The sequence below is a fragment of the Xiphias gladius genome, chromosome 10 (assembly GCF_016859285.1).
Source record: "Xiphias gladius isolate SHS-SW01 ecotype Sanya breed wild chromosome 10, ASM1685928v1, whole genome shotgun sequence".
NCBI lineage: Eukaryota > Metazoa > Chordata > Actinopteri > Istiophoriformes > Xiphiidae > Xiphias > Xiphias gladius.
Window position 1 is genome coordinate 12,820,675 of NC_053409.1, and position 14,918 is coordinate 12,835,592.

General features: G+C 44.3%; 1 protein-coding gene across 2 annotated transcripts in view; it reads left to right on the top strand.

Moving 5' to 3' along the window:
• The window catches only part of kif26ab (kinesin family member 26Ab), a 39,401-nt gene that overhangs the window by 2,182 nt on the left and 22,301 nt on the right, over positions 1-14,918 (top strand). For both annotated transcript variants that reach the window (XM_040137545.1, XM_040137546.1), the window contains exon 2: positions 3,147-3,352. In XM_040137545.1, coding sequence (XP_039993479.1) covers positions 3,147-3,352 — 206 coding nt within the window. The remainder of the gene's footprint in view (positions 1-3,146; positions 3,353-14,918) is intronic.

Below are 14,918 nucleotides of genomic sequence, written 5' to 3' on the forward strand. Positions count from 1 at the left end.
GCTTGAACAAAGACCTTCAAGCAGTTAAAGTAATCCATTACAAATATTATATGCTACTATTCAAAATATGAAATTGATTGACCTAAATTTGCAGTTCCCCCTTGCTCCACAAAATCTGCAACGACACAAGCGCTAATTTACAAAGACCAAGTGCTCTTAACCTATGAGGGTTTCCGTTACTGGCTGGCTCCTGGGCCACCAATGTGAAGCCCAGCAGATGATCTTGGCTGCTGCTGCTCTGGTGCAGCTGGGCTTGCCTGGCAATGTGCCACAGAAAGCGACAACGACAAGAGAAGAACACGATACAGGAAGGAAACGCAGGGATAATGCCCACTCATGCCAAATTGGGAAACAAATAAAAAAAATTGTGTTATTATGTTTTAGTACTTGCTTAAAGACAGTGTACGTTTTCTGTCAAGAGAGCTAAATATTAAGGCCTATTATGTTAGTCCTTTTCTCACATGGTAGGACTCCTGTATTGTTAGAAGTCTGTCCTCACCTCAGTTGGTTTCTGTTGGTTACAGAGACCAGCCAAGCCTGACAGGCAGATTAACACAGGGCCTATTTCACCTCAGCAGTAATCGTCTGTTGACTGCTGGGATCAAAGGTCACAGGTTGGTCCTGGTAGTCTGGGGGGAAGATGGTAAGCTGATAGGATTCTAGCTTACTCTGCTCACTTCAGACTTCGCAGGTAGGACTATCCTGATCTCGTTTCTCTCTTTCCACTCTCTTCTGCGTTCTTTCCATTATGTTCAGATCTCTCTCGCTTTGTCTCTTTCCCCTTCCCTTTTCTGTCTTTTCTTTCCAGTGACAAACCAAGGCAAAGGGATCAGGGAGGGCTGGGGGTTAAAGGGTGGAAGGGCAGCTCATTACGGACTCTCAGTGCAAACGGCCGAGCACACATGGCTCCACTGACACAGCCTAATTACCTGACGGGGGGATAGATTGCACTGCTCAGCCAGAGCCAGGGCCAGTCCAGGTCCAAGGCTACACTGAGCAGCTTGGCTGAGGGGCTTAAGTCCCCAGTCTTAATACCAAGGGGAATACTCTTTGATAGTCACTGTGATGAGCTCAAGTGTGTGTGTACATGGGTGAGTGCACCTGTATGTGTGCTTGCGTCTGTGGTTTACCCATTTTGAGCGCACAGCCCAGCCCAACCTGTGACCAGCTGTCCACTGTATGCGCCTGAAAATTCACTTGATTTTAAAACTGACACTACACCGGCTCAATCAGTGACAGATCTGATGAGTTATACACATCAGCTTCCTGTACGGTTGCATGTGAAGTGCTCTAGTCTTTCATGCCAGACTGTAATGGGTATACTTCCCTGGTATGCGCCAAGTTCCTAACCTGTCACCCACACCAGCATGGTGTGAGGCTTTCCGCTCTGGCGGCTACAGAAGGATCTGTATTTGGCTCATTTCAGTTTGCAGCCAGTTTTTCCACGGTGTTCTTCTCAAGTCATAACTTCACACACTGCAGCATGGTATCTGACTTAGCCTCCATGATGAAGTCCCAAAAGAGCAAAACCAGACCTCCAAAGAAAGAATGTTGATTCTAAACTCTGATAACAAGCTCGAAAGGAAGAAATGGGAATTCATGATGTGCACTTGCACCACTGGTCCGCTTTTTGACAACTGGTCAGTGAAGCTTTTCTGCGAGAAGATAATGCACCCAAGCTTTAATATAGCAACACATTGTACTGCATGTAAAACTAACAGTGGTGGCACTCTGCAGAGCAATATCCAAGCCTCTCATGAATGTCAGAATGTAAGTATGACCTCACATCCCGATGTATAGCGTTCACATGTCAGGCTTGGCATATAAATAGTACAGCTGTCAGCCCGTGTTGACAAATGGCAGATAGTGGAAGGCCACACACTTTATAAAAAAGGTTGTAAAGGATGTTATTTTAGTTGCCAAACATGAATCTAGGGCAAACACTGAGGTGGTAAATATGCAGAGGGCCTTAACTGTATTTATAATACATATAATACATAAGTCAAGTGGCACTGAGGCTGCAGCTCTATATGTGCTCAATTCAAGGTCGTTTATGAGTGCACAATGTTCATGTGTCAGTGTTATAAATGTTTTAGGGAAATTCTGGCCTTTTTTAATTTAATTTCTGATGTTGAAAACCCACAGAACTGGTTCTTGTCAGGTGCTATTGATCATTGTCCTGCAGGATAAACTAGCGGCTCCAGTGGGGATTAACCTTTTGTCAGTATGGTGACTCCAGCTGAAGTGTAGTCTCAGAGTTGGCTTTTGGCTTGTACAATTAGTTCTCTGCACTTCTTGTGTAGGACTATAAGCAATCAGTAACCCACTGCAGGCCCCAGAGCCCCAGCTGAACCTTGATGCTCCCTGTCCAGCAAGCTACACCACTATTTGTTTCAACCTTAAACAGAAACAGAGGAATAGAAGGTTTAGTGGCTTCTATTTTGTGTGGACTAGCCAACCACTCTCACCTTGTATCAAGATGACATTATCATGGAACAAATATAGTGCCATTGCAAGTTTGTTGCAGTAGATCCAGTAAACAATAGACCTTATTACATACTTTTCTTTTCCTGTATTCAACTTTTATACTGTTAAAACAACAGCCATGGTTAATACGTGTATGTCTTTATCTAGCTCTAAACCTATTAAGCACAATTCATATACCTCATAAACATTTAAGATATGGTACAAATCTCACCTCTCACATGATTGTTGATTGTTTACACGCTTTGAAACTCACTCTTATACAGTCTGACTCAACCTGCGGGATGACATGTTCCTCGTTCCTGATGAGTATAGTGCTAAATTAGCTATGGTGGTATAGATATAATCGAAACCAGAGTGAAGTAAATCGTTAGTGATTTAATTACTAATTAAATGTGGGTTATCGCTTAATTACAGAACGCTATAACCAGAGCAACCTCGAGAGCGTTGCCAGAATCAATGAATGGTGCAGCATCCTCGCTGTTCAGTGGGGAGCTCTCAGCTGTGGATACTGCTGACTCTCGCTAACCGGAGCTGGCTGCAGCAGCTGCCCGTCCATCTGTGGCAGAGGGGAAGTAAATGGAGTGGAAGGAAGGTGGGCAAGAGCGATAAAACCTGTAAGTGTTGGTTGTGGACTTATCCCTGTATCTGATTGTCAACAGGCCCAGGGTTTGATGGGGGATGCAGATAGGGATGTCACAGCCTCAGAGGCCCCAGTTACCAGCATGACCACCACCAGCAGCAGCAGCAGCACCCTGACGCCCTGCCGACTGAGGAGTTGCAGCCAACCGGGACTCCCAGCATCCGTCACCAATACCTCCACGTCCCCCTCTCCTTCCTCATCTGCAGCAGCCTCCTTCTTCATCAGGTAAGCATCTCCCCCGTCCTGTCAAATCACACCATGGCTGAGTCTGTCAAATCGCAGAGAGATTAGCTTGAGCTGTTGTGGTGTTAAATGAAGTGTTTAGTGTTTGTGTGCGCCTGTGTGCGTACACACCTGCATGCATTCAAGCTTCAGTGGGTGTAGGTGTACAGTACATGAGGCGAGCTGGAGAGGAGATATGCACAGACTCGCCTTCAAATGTCTGCCGAAGGTCATGGTTCACGGTGTTAACATCCATTTGGGGCACATATTCCATGAAGATGTTGTTCTTGCCATGGTTGAATTATAGCATGCCTTGGGATATGCACCATCATGGGAATAAATGAACCTGTAGTTACAGGCACCAGTGCCCATGAATGGATAATATAATTAAATAATGTGATATGAAGTGGGAGTGTCTCACGAAGGGGCTTAGGTTAAAGCTGAGTATTGTCCTGAGGAATTCCATGTTTAGTTATTTTTTTTCTTTGTTTTGCTTCTTCAACTTAAAACGAATCCTCTGATTTTTTTCAGCCTCAGACAGCTGCATATTAGATCCCCCTGCAACTGAAGTGCAGAGCTCTTATTTTTTAATGCAGTGAAACCATTTGGCCCCGGTGTATTTCAGGCTGAGGGAGGCTTTTTCAGCACTGCTTGGCTCTGGTGTAGTTGTTTCCTCAGAGAATACTTCAACCTCTCCAGGCGGTTGGATGGCTGCTGCTATGTGCTATATTGTCATTGATAGATTCCCTGGCAGGCTGGTCAGTGCATACATTCCCTGTCTCTACTCTCTGAGGAGTGCTATGCCATAATGAATGTTGGCAAAAGTGAAGCTGGCTAAGAATGATGCATGGGGCCATTGAAGCTCTGCACCACGGGAGGTCAAGGGAGTTGTGGAGTGTGACAGGAAGCCCATGGGGGATCGGAGTGGAGCTTAGGTTTTCTTCAAGCATCCCCAAATGGAGTTTGTCTTGCCAGCTTTCACGGGGTCAGAGTATATGAGTGGGACCATGAGACCTCTCCTTTGGCTAAGGGGACATTCCACTAAATGTGCAACTTCCTGTGCATCTCGCTTCCCGTCACAAGAGCAGTGGGTCTGAACAACACCGAGGTGTGGCCCTCTGCTAGACAGGCCTAATTCCTGACACTGATTTATTAGTTCTTATGTTTTCTTTGGATCTGAGCTCAAAAAGAGTATCGTAAAGAGCTATGTCTAGCCTGCCAGTGTGGGCTAAGCACAGGGAAAAAGAGGGAGGTGGACTTGTTTTTTCCCTTGTAGCAGGTCCTGGTGGGGCGCGGGGGGGGGGGTGTAATTGGAAATAAAGTAAAGGGTTCCACCTTTCATTTCATCCCAAAGATAATTTGTTGCCAAGAATGTGGTGTTTTACTTGGCCCAGAGAAACACAATGATGATGGGCCAGCTTCACACAGCATCACATTTCGCAGACACAGAAAAGGGTGGTGCAGATGCACTGGGCTTGATTTGAAGCACATCCACTTCCTTACCCTCTGCAGCAGTTGCCTGCAACAGGAATATCATTGTCATCATCATCATCCTCATATTGTTGATGTGTTTGTTTCTTTTTTTTTTTTATATATATCACTGCTGATTGAAATTATCCAAAAATGAAAAAGAATTGAGTCAATCAATAGATTTTTCTTGCTTTGTTTAAGCTCTGGTAGTGCTCAAGATTAAAAAAAAAAAAAAAAAGCGATGAAATTAGTGTCCGTCATGTTTTAGACTTGATTGAAAACGCTCATCTGATTAGTATTCCTTTTTGTTCTCGAAAGATACAATTACTGGGATGCATGTGGAAATCCTGAGAGCCCAGGATGTAGGAGCAGAATAACCAAACAGCAGTTTCTACCCCACTGGAGTGGAGAAAGCTCCTTAGACACTTGTCTGACATTCACTAACACTGTTCCACTCAGAGATGAAATTTTAATTAGAACACAATTCGCTTGAGTCTTGCTGCTCTAGCTAGTTTGCTGCTGAGAGAAAAGAAGAGTGTGATGAACAAAAGCGATTCATTGTTTGATTTTTCATTGGAAAAATAAGTCAACCATTCAAGTGGTTAAAAAAAGCATTTCATTTGTTTCATTTAAGATGTGTACTGAGTTGAAAAATCGTTTTAGTAGAAATGTCGATTGGATAACCACAGAGCCCAGCAGGTTAGAGTCACATTTCTGACAATTACCGTGCACAAATCAGTAATGTGTCCCCTCAGATTATTTGTGTCCCTAAACTACTTAATCGAGCATTTAAATTCCTTAATTACTAAAATAACTTAATTAAAATAGGCAAATAATAGCAAGTTAAAACAACTGAACTTACAGGTTGCTTTGGTTAGTTAGTGGTAAAATCAACAAATTGCTAATTCTTTCCTTCAGATTCTTAGCATAAAGTTATTGCATTCCTTTCAGTATATATTGAAATTTGTTTTGGCTCTTAAATTCAATACTTCGGTATTTTGACATCCTTGAAACTTACTATACGTAACAGATTGTTAATATAAATCGTGTGGCCACATATTAATTGGGGAGAGCAAGTTATCAATTGGAAGGTGGTAGTTATTAAACTCCAAGCGCTTTGAGTCTGTGGTGCTGATTGTGGGAGAATTTTCCCACAGAGGTCCAGCAACCATGAATATTATCTTGTGATGCTTCTCTTTTTAGAAAATAGAAAATGTCTTTAAACACAATGAATGTATATTTTAAAGCATTTTTTTCTTTCATCCTGCTTCCCGTCTCTGGTAATTGAGAAAAGTAGCCTGAAACAAAGATGACCCTGTGGTCAATAATGACCCATTGGTAATTAGACGGACTATACAGTAGCAAGGAGACAGGAAGAGTCAAGGGTCAAACTCTGACTGGATGGTGTGCGTGTGTGTGTGCATATGTCCATATCATTATGTGTCTATGTGTACACCAGTGTATTACTGGGGTTGGGGGTAATGAATTTAGAGCCATGTGTTCAGCTGACTAGCACGTTAAGCACTGATTGCCTTGTGACAGAGCATATGATTAGTGTATTGACAGAGCATTGTGTAATGAAACCAGGCGGAGCTCACAGCAGGGGCTAGACAGTGTGGCTAACTGCCACCTCACAGATCCCTCTACCCATCTTTCTGTTCCATTAACACCTGCTGATTGTGACGGTGTGTTTATTACCCACCGGGCCATTGGGATTTCTCAGTGAACACTGCTGAGAGGAGTCGACGGCTCAGTTTGCAGTCTACTTTGCCCATTGTGTTAATTTCTGTATAGCAGCATGAGACATTTTCCATGGCCTATTGTTGGTCCCTTATTTATGTTTGTTAGGAGGGGGGCTAGACCAATTGTCACTTTGCAACATTACACTAATCATACCCAGGAGAGGAATGATTTGCTCACTCTAAAGATACAGGTAGGTAATGAATAAAAGAGTACAGAAAACCTTGGAGACAAAGTTCTTCAGTAGAATATTTAGGGACGTTTTAGCCTTCAGAGGTGGCACACAGGCTGATGCACAGGCTGTTGCAGGGGCAGGGCGCACAGCTGTTTGCTGGAATGCAGCCCTGAAGGAGTGTCAGGAGGAAGTAGTTTTATGGTCGTCCGTCGTCCATGCAGCTGCTGCCCAGGTGAGTGTTTGTGCGGTAATGACTGTGATTGTGCAGAAGGAATCCTCCTGTAATTGTGGCAGCAGGGCCATTCAGCCTAGGTTCTCTTGCAAAGACCCTGCCTTTGTGTCAGCAACACTCACTGTGCCCTTTATCTCCCGGGCTGCTCTGAGTAACCATAGAAACAAGTCATTAGAAATAAAATGTGACTGATTTTTCTTTCAAAAGTGAAGATCGGAAATCAGGAAGTTGAAATAACCTTCTCTACTCCACTGGACTATAATTTAGTCAGAGGGAGGGACAAGCATCTCTTCAATAATGAGTCCAGTGTGTGACAAAGTGGAAGCACTGCAAGATCACAAGGGCTTGTTCATGTTCTGAATAACATGTTGGATGACTTGCCAGAAGTCCATTGTCAAATTGTGTGTATGGTGTGATTAGCCAAGTTCCTTATGGAAACTTCAAAAACACTCAGCATTTGTTGCCGGGGGAAATACTGTAGTTCTAATTACTTTCTTGATAGGATGGTTCCATACAGACAGGCTCCAGATCAAGGCAGGACAGTCCTGTGTTTGATTGGCTTTTCTGTGATTGACTGCAGGGATCTCTGTCACTGACAAATAGGCAGGGCAGATTTTGTGGAGCCGAGGGGTCTACTGAGCACACCAGATCTGGCCCACATGGCAGGGGGATAAAGACACAGAGCAGGACACTAGCTGCCTGGACGAATGTGCTTGTAAATGTTGTCATTCAGAGGGCCTGCTCGGGCTGATGCTCCATCCTGACAGCATCGGCAGCAGGAGGTCCGCGCCTGCGGAGAAGAATATCGGATTCACTACCATGGGAGTCAAGTAAGTTATGCTGTACACAGACCACATTGAGCTCACTTGGATGTTTGATACTCTTCTTGTGTGTGCTTGTGTAGTAACGTGTGGTAAATGCACATTTGTGTGTAGGTTTTTGATTCTGCCTGGTAAACTGTGTTCTATAATCCCCGCACCCCCCCCCACACACACACAGACACACACTTTACCTTTCTTTCTGTGTCACTCTCTCTTTTCCGCTCTGTGGAATGTGAAGTTTTGTGCAGTTGGCGTTACACTGTCTGCTCCCTGGAGGTGAGAACGGTAATGGTTTTGTTTTGAAGCCACAGTGAGATGGGTTCCTCCATCAAAGTGAGAGTTTAAGGAAAATGTATAGCACGGCAGGAAACATACTGCAGAAGTGCTGGCTTCATTTTGAGGAGAGAACCCCGGTGGAGCTGACATGTTAATGCTACCCCCCCCCCCTCGCCTGAAAAATGACAATTGATTCATATCAATCTGTTGAATCTGAACAACACGTGCCCAGGGCAACAAATGGCTCATCAGAAGTATTGAGTGGGTGGTAGCTGGGATGGTTGAGCTGCTCTGTGGTATTTGTCTTTGTTTACTGCTGGATAAAACACCAGTTGGTATTTTCCTGCCATAATCAGGCTGATGGGACTAATGACTGCCTCTGTGCAGTGGCAGACTCAGTGGCAGCACCAGTTGAGGCCATGAAGGGGCTGCAGCCTGTAGATAAGCCCAGGTGTGAATCTATCCATGGCCTGTCAGGTGCCGTCAAGGCTGAGGTGTTGATAGAGATCCAGCCTGGCCTTACAGCCTCAGGGATCTACAGAAGGTAGATACATCCACTACCCTCATGTACCTTCTCAGTCAGCCTCAAACAGCGATAGGTTGCCTCTCTCTGACTCATAATTCTCCAGGATTCTAAGGTAACAGAAATCTTTGTTTTCTGACTGAAAGATATAGATTTAATTTTTACTGTATTGATCATTGGCATGGAAAGGCAGTGCTCAGACAGCCTGAGCGACTCTTATATATTGCGTGCACAGGAGTATATACTGAATATTGCATGAGAAATTCTGATTTGGATTCTGTGTGTTACTCTTCACATAATCTGTCTTTAGAAGAAGTCGCAGCACAGCTGAAATACTGATCTCACTGTGGCAGATTCCCTTGCCTCTTTCTGTGTGTCTGTCTCTTCCCTGGGATATGATAACATTGTGTTATAGTGCTGTGCCCCCTGCAGCACCAGGGTGATGGGCACTGTTGTGACAGGCAGTGCACAATCACTTGTGCCTGTCATCATGAATGGCAAACAGCTCCAGTGATGGGGAAAAGAAAAGCAGAGGGTTTGTCACAGTCTGTGTGAGGGATAACCCGGTGCCCTTTCCCCTGTTCCCCCAAATGAATCCCTGAGTCAGGAAGTCTGTCTGGCCCACTCACATAGCCTGCAGGGGGGCATTGGAGGGGGGGTCTGAACAAACAAAGAGCCGAAGCGCTGACTCAAGCCTGTGCACTCACCCTGGGTCCACGTGTACTAAGCCCTGAGGGGAGAGGGGAAAGCACGGCAGTCCACTCCTGACAGATTCCTTTCACACATGGAGAAATGAGCGCATGTGGAGATGTCCCTTGACATAGTGGTGCCTTTTTATGTTGGTTGTATGTTGGATGATCAAAAAAAGCCAGTTTGTGTGAGAATAGTTGCATGTGGGCAAGAGAGGTCATGCCCTCAGCATCAATCCGTTTCCAGCTCTGTTTGCCCGCCCACGTCGAACATTCCCCATTCAACTGTATAATGACTCTGATAGTTACCCACAGGACTCCATGATCAGTACATTAGTGTTTGGTTATCACGCTCGACTCTGCAAATTCTCTAAACCCTAGCCTGTTGAATGGATATTATGCATCATGCCTGTGGGGGCTAAGGGATGCCATCTAAACCTCCTCAGTGCCCCTCAGTGAAAGTCATGCAAATGGACCCTATTATCTTTTTCATTACAACCTCAGTCACTTCTGCATTGTGGTTGAGACGCAGTATGATGGAGTAAGAAATAGTGAATGGCAATAGCTGGTGGCAGGGAATATGCGATGAAGAATTTTATGACCTATTGTGTGCAGACGCAGAATAGAGCCCATGGCCTCTGCTCCCATGAGCTACCTTTATGTCTAACAATCCCGAGAAACAAAGATGGCTCCTGGTGGGGCTTCTCAGGCATCCCTGCTCCTCGGTGCTCCGCCACGCCAATTTTTATTCAACATAAATAACTAATAGCTCCCTGATCAGTGCTAGTAGTTTGATTTCCCCAAATACTAGTGCTTTATTTTTTCAGAAACACACACAGAAGCAGCAACCCCCTGCTTCTGTTAGTTGATGGGAAGGGCCCATCTTTTTACAGATGGAGTTCAGATTACCAGTGAGGATAAGCCCATTGTCAGGGCAGCTGGATTGGTGTTCACCTCATCGGCTGCAGCCTCATTAGCGGAACCATTTCACCATGATCACACTGTCTTCTTTTTTTAATCTATATCAAAAGGTAGCTTGGCTATGACTGATGAAACTGATAAAACATACTGTATATTGTTGACACTGTTTATCACCTACAAATTTACAAAATTGACCCTTCTCCTCACTGTAGATTGGTGCAATAAATACATAATTAGCTAAAACACAGGAAACATAATAGTGCTTCTAGTACATATTCCACATGATATTTGCATCACAACGTAATTCTTAGTGGAGCGTTGGAAAAGATTAAGTTTTTATATAGTATATTATGCCCTCGACCTTTTCTTGTCCAATTACTTATGAAACAAGCCAGCAGTCTGTGCAGGACAAATGAAAAACTGCTGTATCAAACTAAAAGTAATAAGGAGGATTTATCTCTTCTGTGTCTCTGTCGCTCCTTTCTGCATTGCACACCGTCTTGAATGGAGCGGATTATAGTCTGTAATCGGTTCATGGCCCAGCACGTGAGAGCCAGCTGCAGTGTGCTTAAAAAATCCCATTATCCCCATACGCTCTATGTGGCCCAGTGACTGTTGCAGTGTGTATTTCTGTGGTTGACTTTATGAGTGTGTGATACAGGATAAACTGCTTAGCTTGAATTATTCGGTTGTAGTCACTAACCTCTTAGTGGCTTTTCTCTGGGACACATTCCCCATGTGGTTAGATCAGTATTCCTTCTATATAAATCTGTGATGTGTTTATTGATTCGCCTGATCCAAATGATCATTTTCACTTAATCCACTACTCTTACATCTGCTATCATGGCCATCTCACTGACAGTACAGCTCATTTCACCCGACTTGGACCCCCTCTAGTTTTTGTTGGGTTGCCTATTGACTTGAATATAGATGAAAGATTAAGAAACACGTGTTAGAACTCCCCTCCCCTTGTGTTCTGTCTCTCCGGACGGCCCACTGATTAATCACCCCCAAATGTCTCAGCAGCCTGCAGGCCTGTTTGTTGTGATAGCCTGTGTGTGGAGAGGTGCAAATAAATAATCTCTAGGTGTCTTACCCTGGCAGCAAGTGATTAATGAAGCAGAAAAGTGAAGCAGAAGTAAGCTGGCTTTCTTTCCCACACTCATCATGCTCTGAAGTTATTTTCCATTCTGATAGGGTGTTATGTATAAGTCTAAGAGGACATTATATTTGTTGGGGGAGGCATCCTGTGTTAATAATAGTCCTCATTTGTCTCTTGTATATCCAATAACCTGCCTCTACTGTGTTCTGAACTGATTTCTGAGACAGGAAACGTCACTCAGTTGGTGATTACTTGATGTGAGTGCCAAGACTTCTTCTGTGCATGCCCTGAGCAGAACAGCCTTCCTGAGGTTTTCAAGGGAAGATGTGGGTGGGATGGTGGGTGAATCGAAGTTCAACATGTGTATTGAGAGTTTGAAGTTATTCCAGATTCTCTGCAGCCTTGGAGAGGAGAGTAGCAGAATACCTGCAGCAGTGTCTGAGGAGCAGAGTGAAAATACAGTGGAAGAGATGAAAGCAGCTGTTAATCTCTGTCAGCAGTGCCAGGGGTGGGGAGGCTGCAGACTGCAGAGCAGGGAAAAAACATGTCTTCATTATCACCTGTCACCCATCAGCTGAAAAGTGAATGTTCTTCCAAGACTTTTATTTTTGCTGCCTGAACCAATTTTGACACAGTTGCGGAGCATTTTCCCCACTCGCTTCCAAGGCTGCAGTTTTCTGGAAGCTCTTGTAAACAAGTTAGGGTCAATTTCTAGAGATTTTCCTTTGAGGACCTTTTGACTCTCATTGCAGGTATTTTCAATTCTTTCCTCTAGGGGCCTTAAATTGGCCCCTTTATCTCATTGACTGACAAATGGGTCCTGCAGAGCTAAAGCCCTGTGCTTTGTTCACCTCCACATGGCCTAATGTTCAAGCTATTGAAGGCCATATTAGCAAGATGTGATCCTGAATGCAAGGAAGAACAATAAAGTGAACTGTAAATAGACTTATAGCCCCTGATTTTTACCCTAAATGTCCTTCCTTTAGTTGACTTAAGCCCTCCTTAAACCCTTAATTTTGCGAGAGAATTTTGTGGTCTTTCACTGTGGATATGGGGGAATTGGTAGAGCTTTGAATGGGTTGATGGGTGTAGGGTGTCTGGAGATGCAATGCTTTATGGGTAGAGCATTAAACACAAAAACACTGGAAGGCAGTGTTATTGCAAGATGGGTTTTTCACACAGTGTGGATCTTTACTGCGCCAAAAATATTGCCTCTTCCATCATTAAGGGGTTAACCTTGGAGTAGACACAGGGCACTTTCTTTGCAAAGTCCTTTGGGAAATGAGGGTCTGTTGGCATGAGTCTGTTCTTTTTGATCTGATGTCCAAAGGCACAGAAGATAAACCTGTTTAACATAGTTCCCTTTATAGGTAGAGTAAATTGAACAAAGAAGTTGCTTGTACCTCTGTGTTGATACGAGCCAGCGCTTAAATCTACTGTTGCTTACCCTGATTTACTGTAGCAACAAACCAGAGTTTTTTCAATTTTTGGCGCCAACTGTTCCATTTATTCTTGGTCGACCGGGGATTCCCATCTTTGGGAATAAAGCAATTCCAAGCTGGCTGTGGCACAGCCGCAACTATCATTTTTTCCTGTTTCTTTCTCAGGCAGAAAATGATTTGCCTCCTCATGGACATCGCCTCACTGGCACAGAGCCAGGCCCACTGATCGAAGAGAGGACTTGGCTGTACACCCTGCTGCTCCCGCTCAGTGCCTCAGTCTTTCTGTGTCACCTGCATCTTCCTCACACTGACTGTGTTTGGAGATTCTTTCTCCTATTCCATTTCAGTGATCTCTGATTTATTATTTTTTCAATGCCATCCTTGCCTCTGCACTGCATTTTATTCAGTTCCCCACATACACTCTTTCTTCCCCTGTGTTTAAAATGGTCCCTCGTTATTCAAGCTATTCTCCAGAGGATGCCCTAATCCCTCGTTTTCCATCTCTGTTCACAGACTGTTTCAAAAGAGTTCTGAGGAGACTGTGACAGAACAGGTTTACGAACCCTTGATAGAGTTAAGGATTAATATACGGAAAGCTATATGTTTCCTTCTTGCTCTGACAGAAGAGCTCTTTGAATCTACAATATGACATGACTATGGCAAGTTAGTTGCATTAGGCGACATCAAATCGTTTGTTTTCTACAATTATGTGTTGTATTCACAGATGTTACATGAATTCATTTGGCCTTACCTAACTGGCTGGGGATTGGTGCAGTGAAGATGTGTGTGCAGCCTTGGGCTGTCAGCAGTCAGCGCACAAATGCCCCATTTTGTATTCTGTGTCCAAGGCCAGACACTGCAGGAACAAAAGGCTTGTTGAACACCTTGTTGGAACAAAGAGCTTTTCTAAAAGGCCTTGGTTGAATGTGTTCGGAACGTGCCAGGCGAGATATTGCTCAGCTAACTGGACATCGCATTCATTGCGGTCTGGGTAAGCTGGGATCCATTTATCTGTTTCTGATGATTTATAGAAAGTTTATAAATCCTAGCCTGGAGGTGTTTCGCCACCTCCTGTAAACTGCTGTTATGTAAACTGACACAGGAGAGAGGAGCTCTAACTTCAGACTACCATCAAAACAACCAAGCAACCGGAAGCAGGCCAGGAGCTAGCTAAGAGCTTCAGAGCTTTGGATTGATAAGATTCAACTGACAGCCAGATAAGCCTTTTAGTTCTCTCTTCCGTTTAAATGTATCTTGTGCTGCAGAAGGAGAAAGAAAACACAAGCTATTTTAGCAGCTTCTGTGAAGTAAAATTGGTAATTTTAGCTACAATTAACATTTGTTGAACCACATTCCAAGATTAATCACTGTATTCAGGATGTTTTGGCCTCAGGCATTAGTTGTTTTGAGTGACTTAAGATAAGGGAGAGGAAGTGAGAAAAACTAAATTAATGTTTATACCAGTGGTCCCTTGATTGCAGGGAGACTTTGGAGAGGAGACAGACTCATTAAAAGACTAAACCTCAGCGCCACACAGGAGGCTTGGATCGGCTTTGTCATGAATTCCACAGCCTGCTCCTCCGTTACTGTCCACATGAGCCTGTTGGTGTGTCTCAGGTAGCCTGAATCCCCTTATTTCTTTGGTTATTTTAAGAGCCCACCCTATGTGACCCCCTCAGCTTTTAGTGTTGGGGTAATGCATATATTTATACATGAAAGGCCATACATCTGAGGGATGCTGACACCCACAGCAAACAGTCTGCTCTGACCCACTGAGATACAGCTACAGTGGTTGACTCTGAGAAAAAGCGTTTTATGGGGTGGAGGCATTTGTCTCATTCTTAATGATCAGCATCCTGACCTCGCTAGTAAATCTTGTCTGGGTGGGCCTGCTTGCTGCCAGGACTGGTTGGCAGAGTATGACATCATCTCCTCTTGTCTGCGCACCATATGAATGTGTGTGTTCACGGGCTGATGTCATGGTCGCTTAATCACCACTGAAGCTTAGCAGTGGCTGGGTCAGACTGTGAGTGACCTGGGCCCACAGCCATCGAGAGCAGCGCAGAAATGTTTTGTTGTTTTAATCCAACCCAAATTTGGCAGAGAGCAAACCCGGCAGCAACGTCTGTCTGCACTGTGGAGTCTGAACAGTCTGGTGCTAGTCTGGTGCTCTTCTTT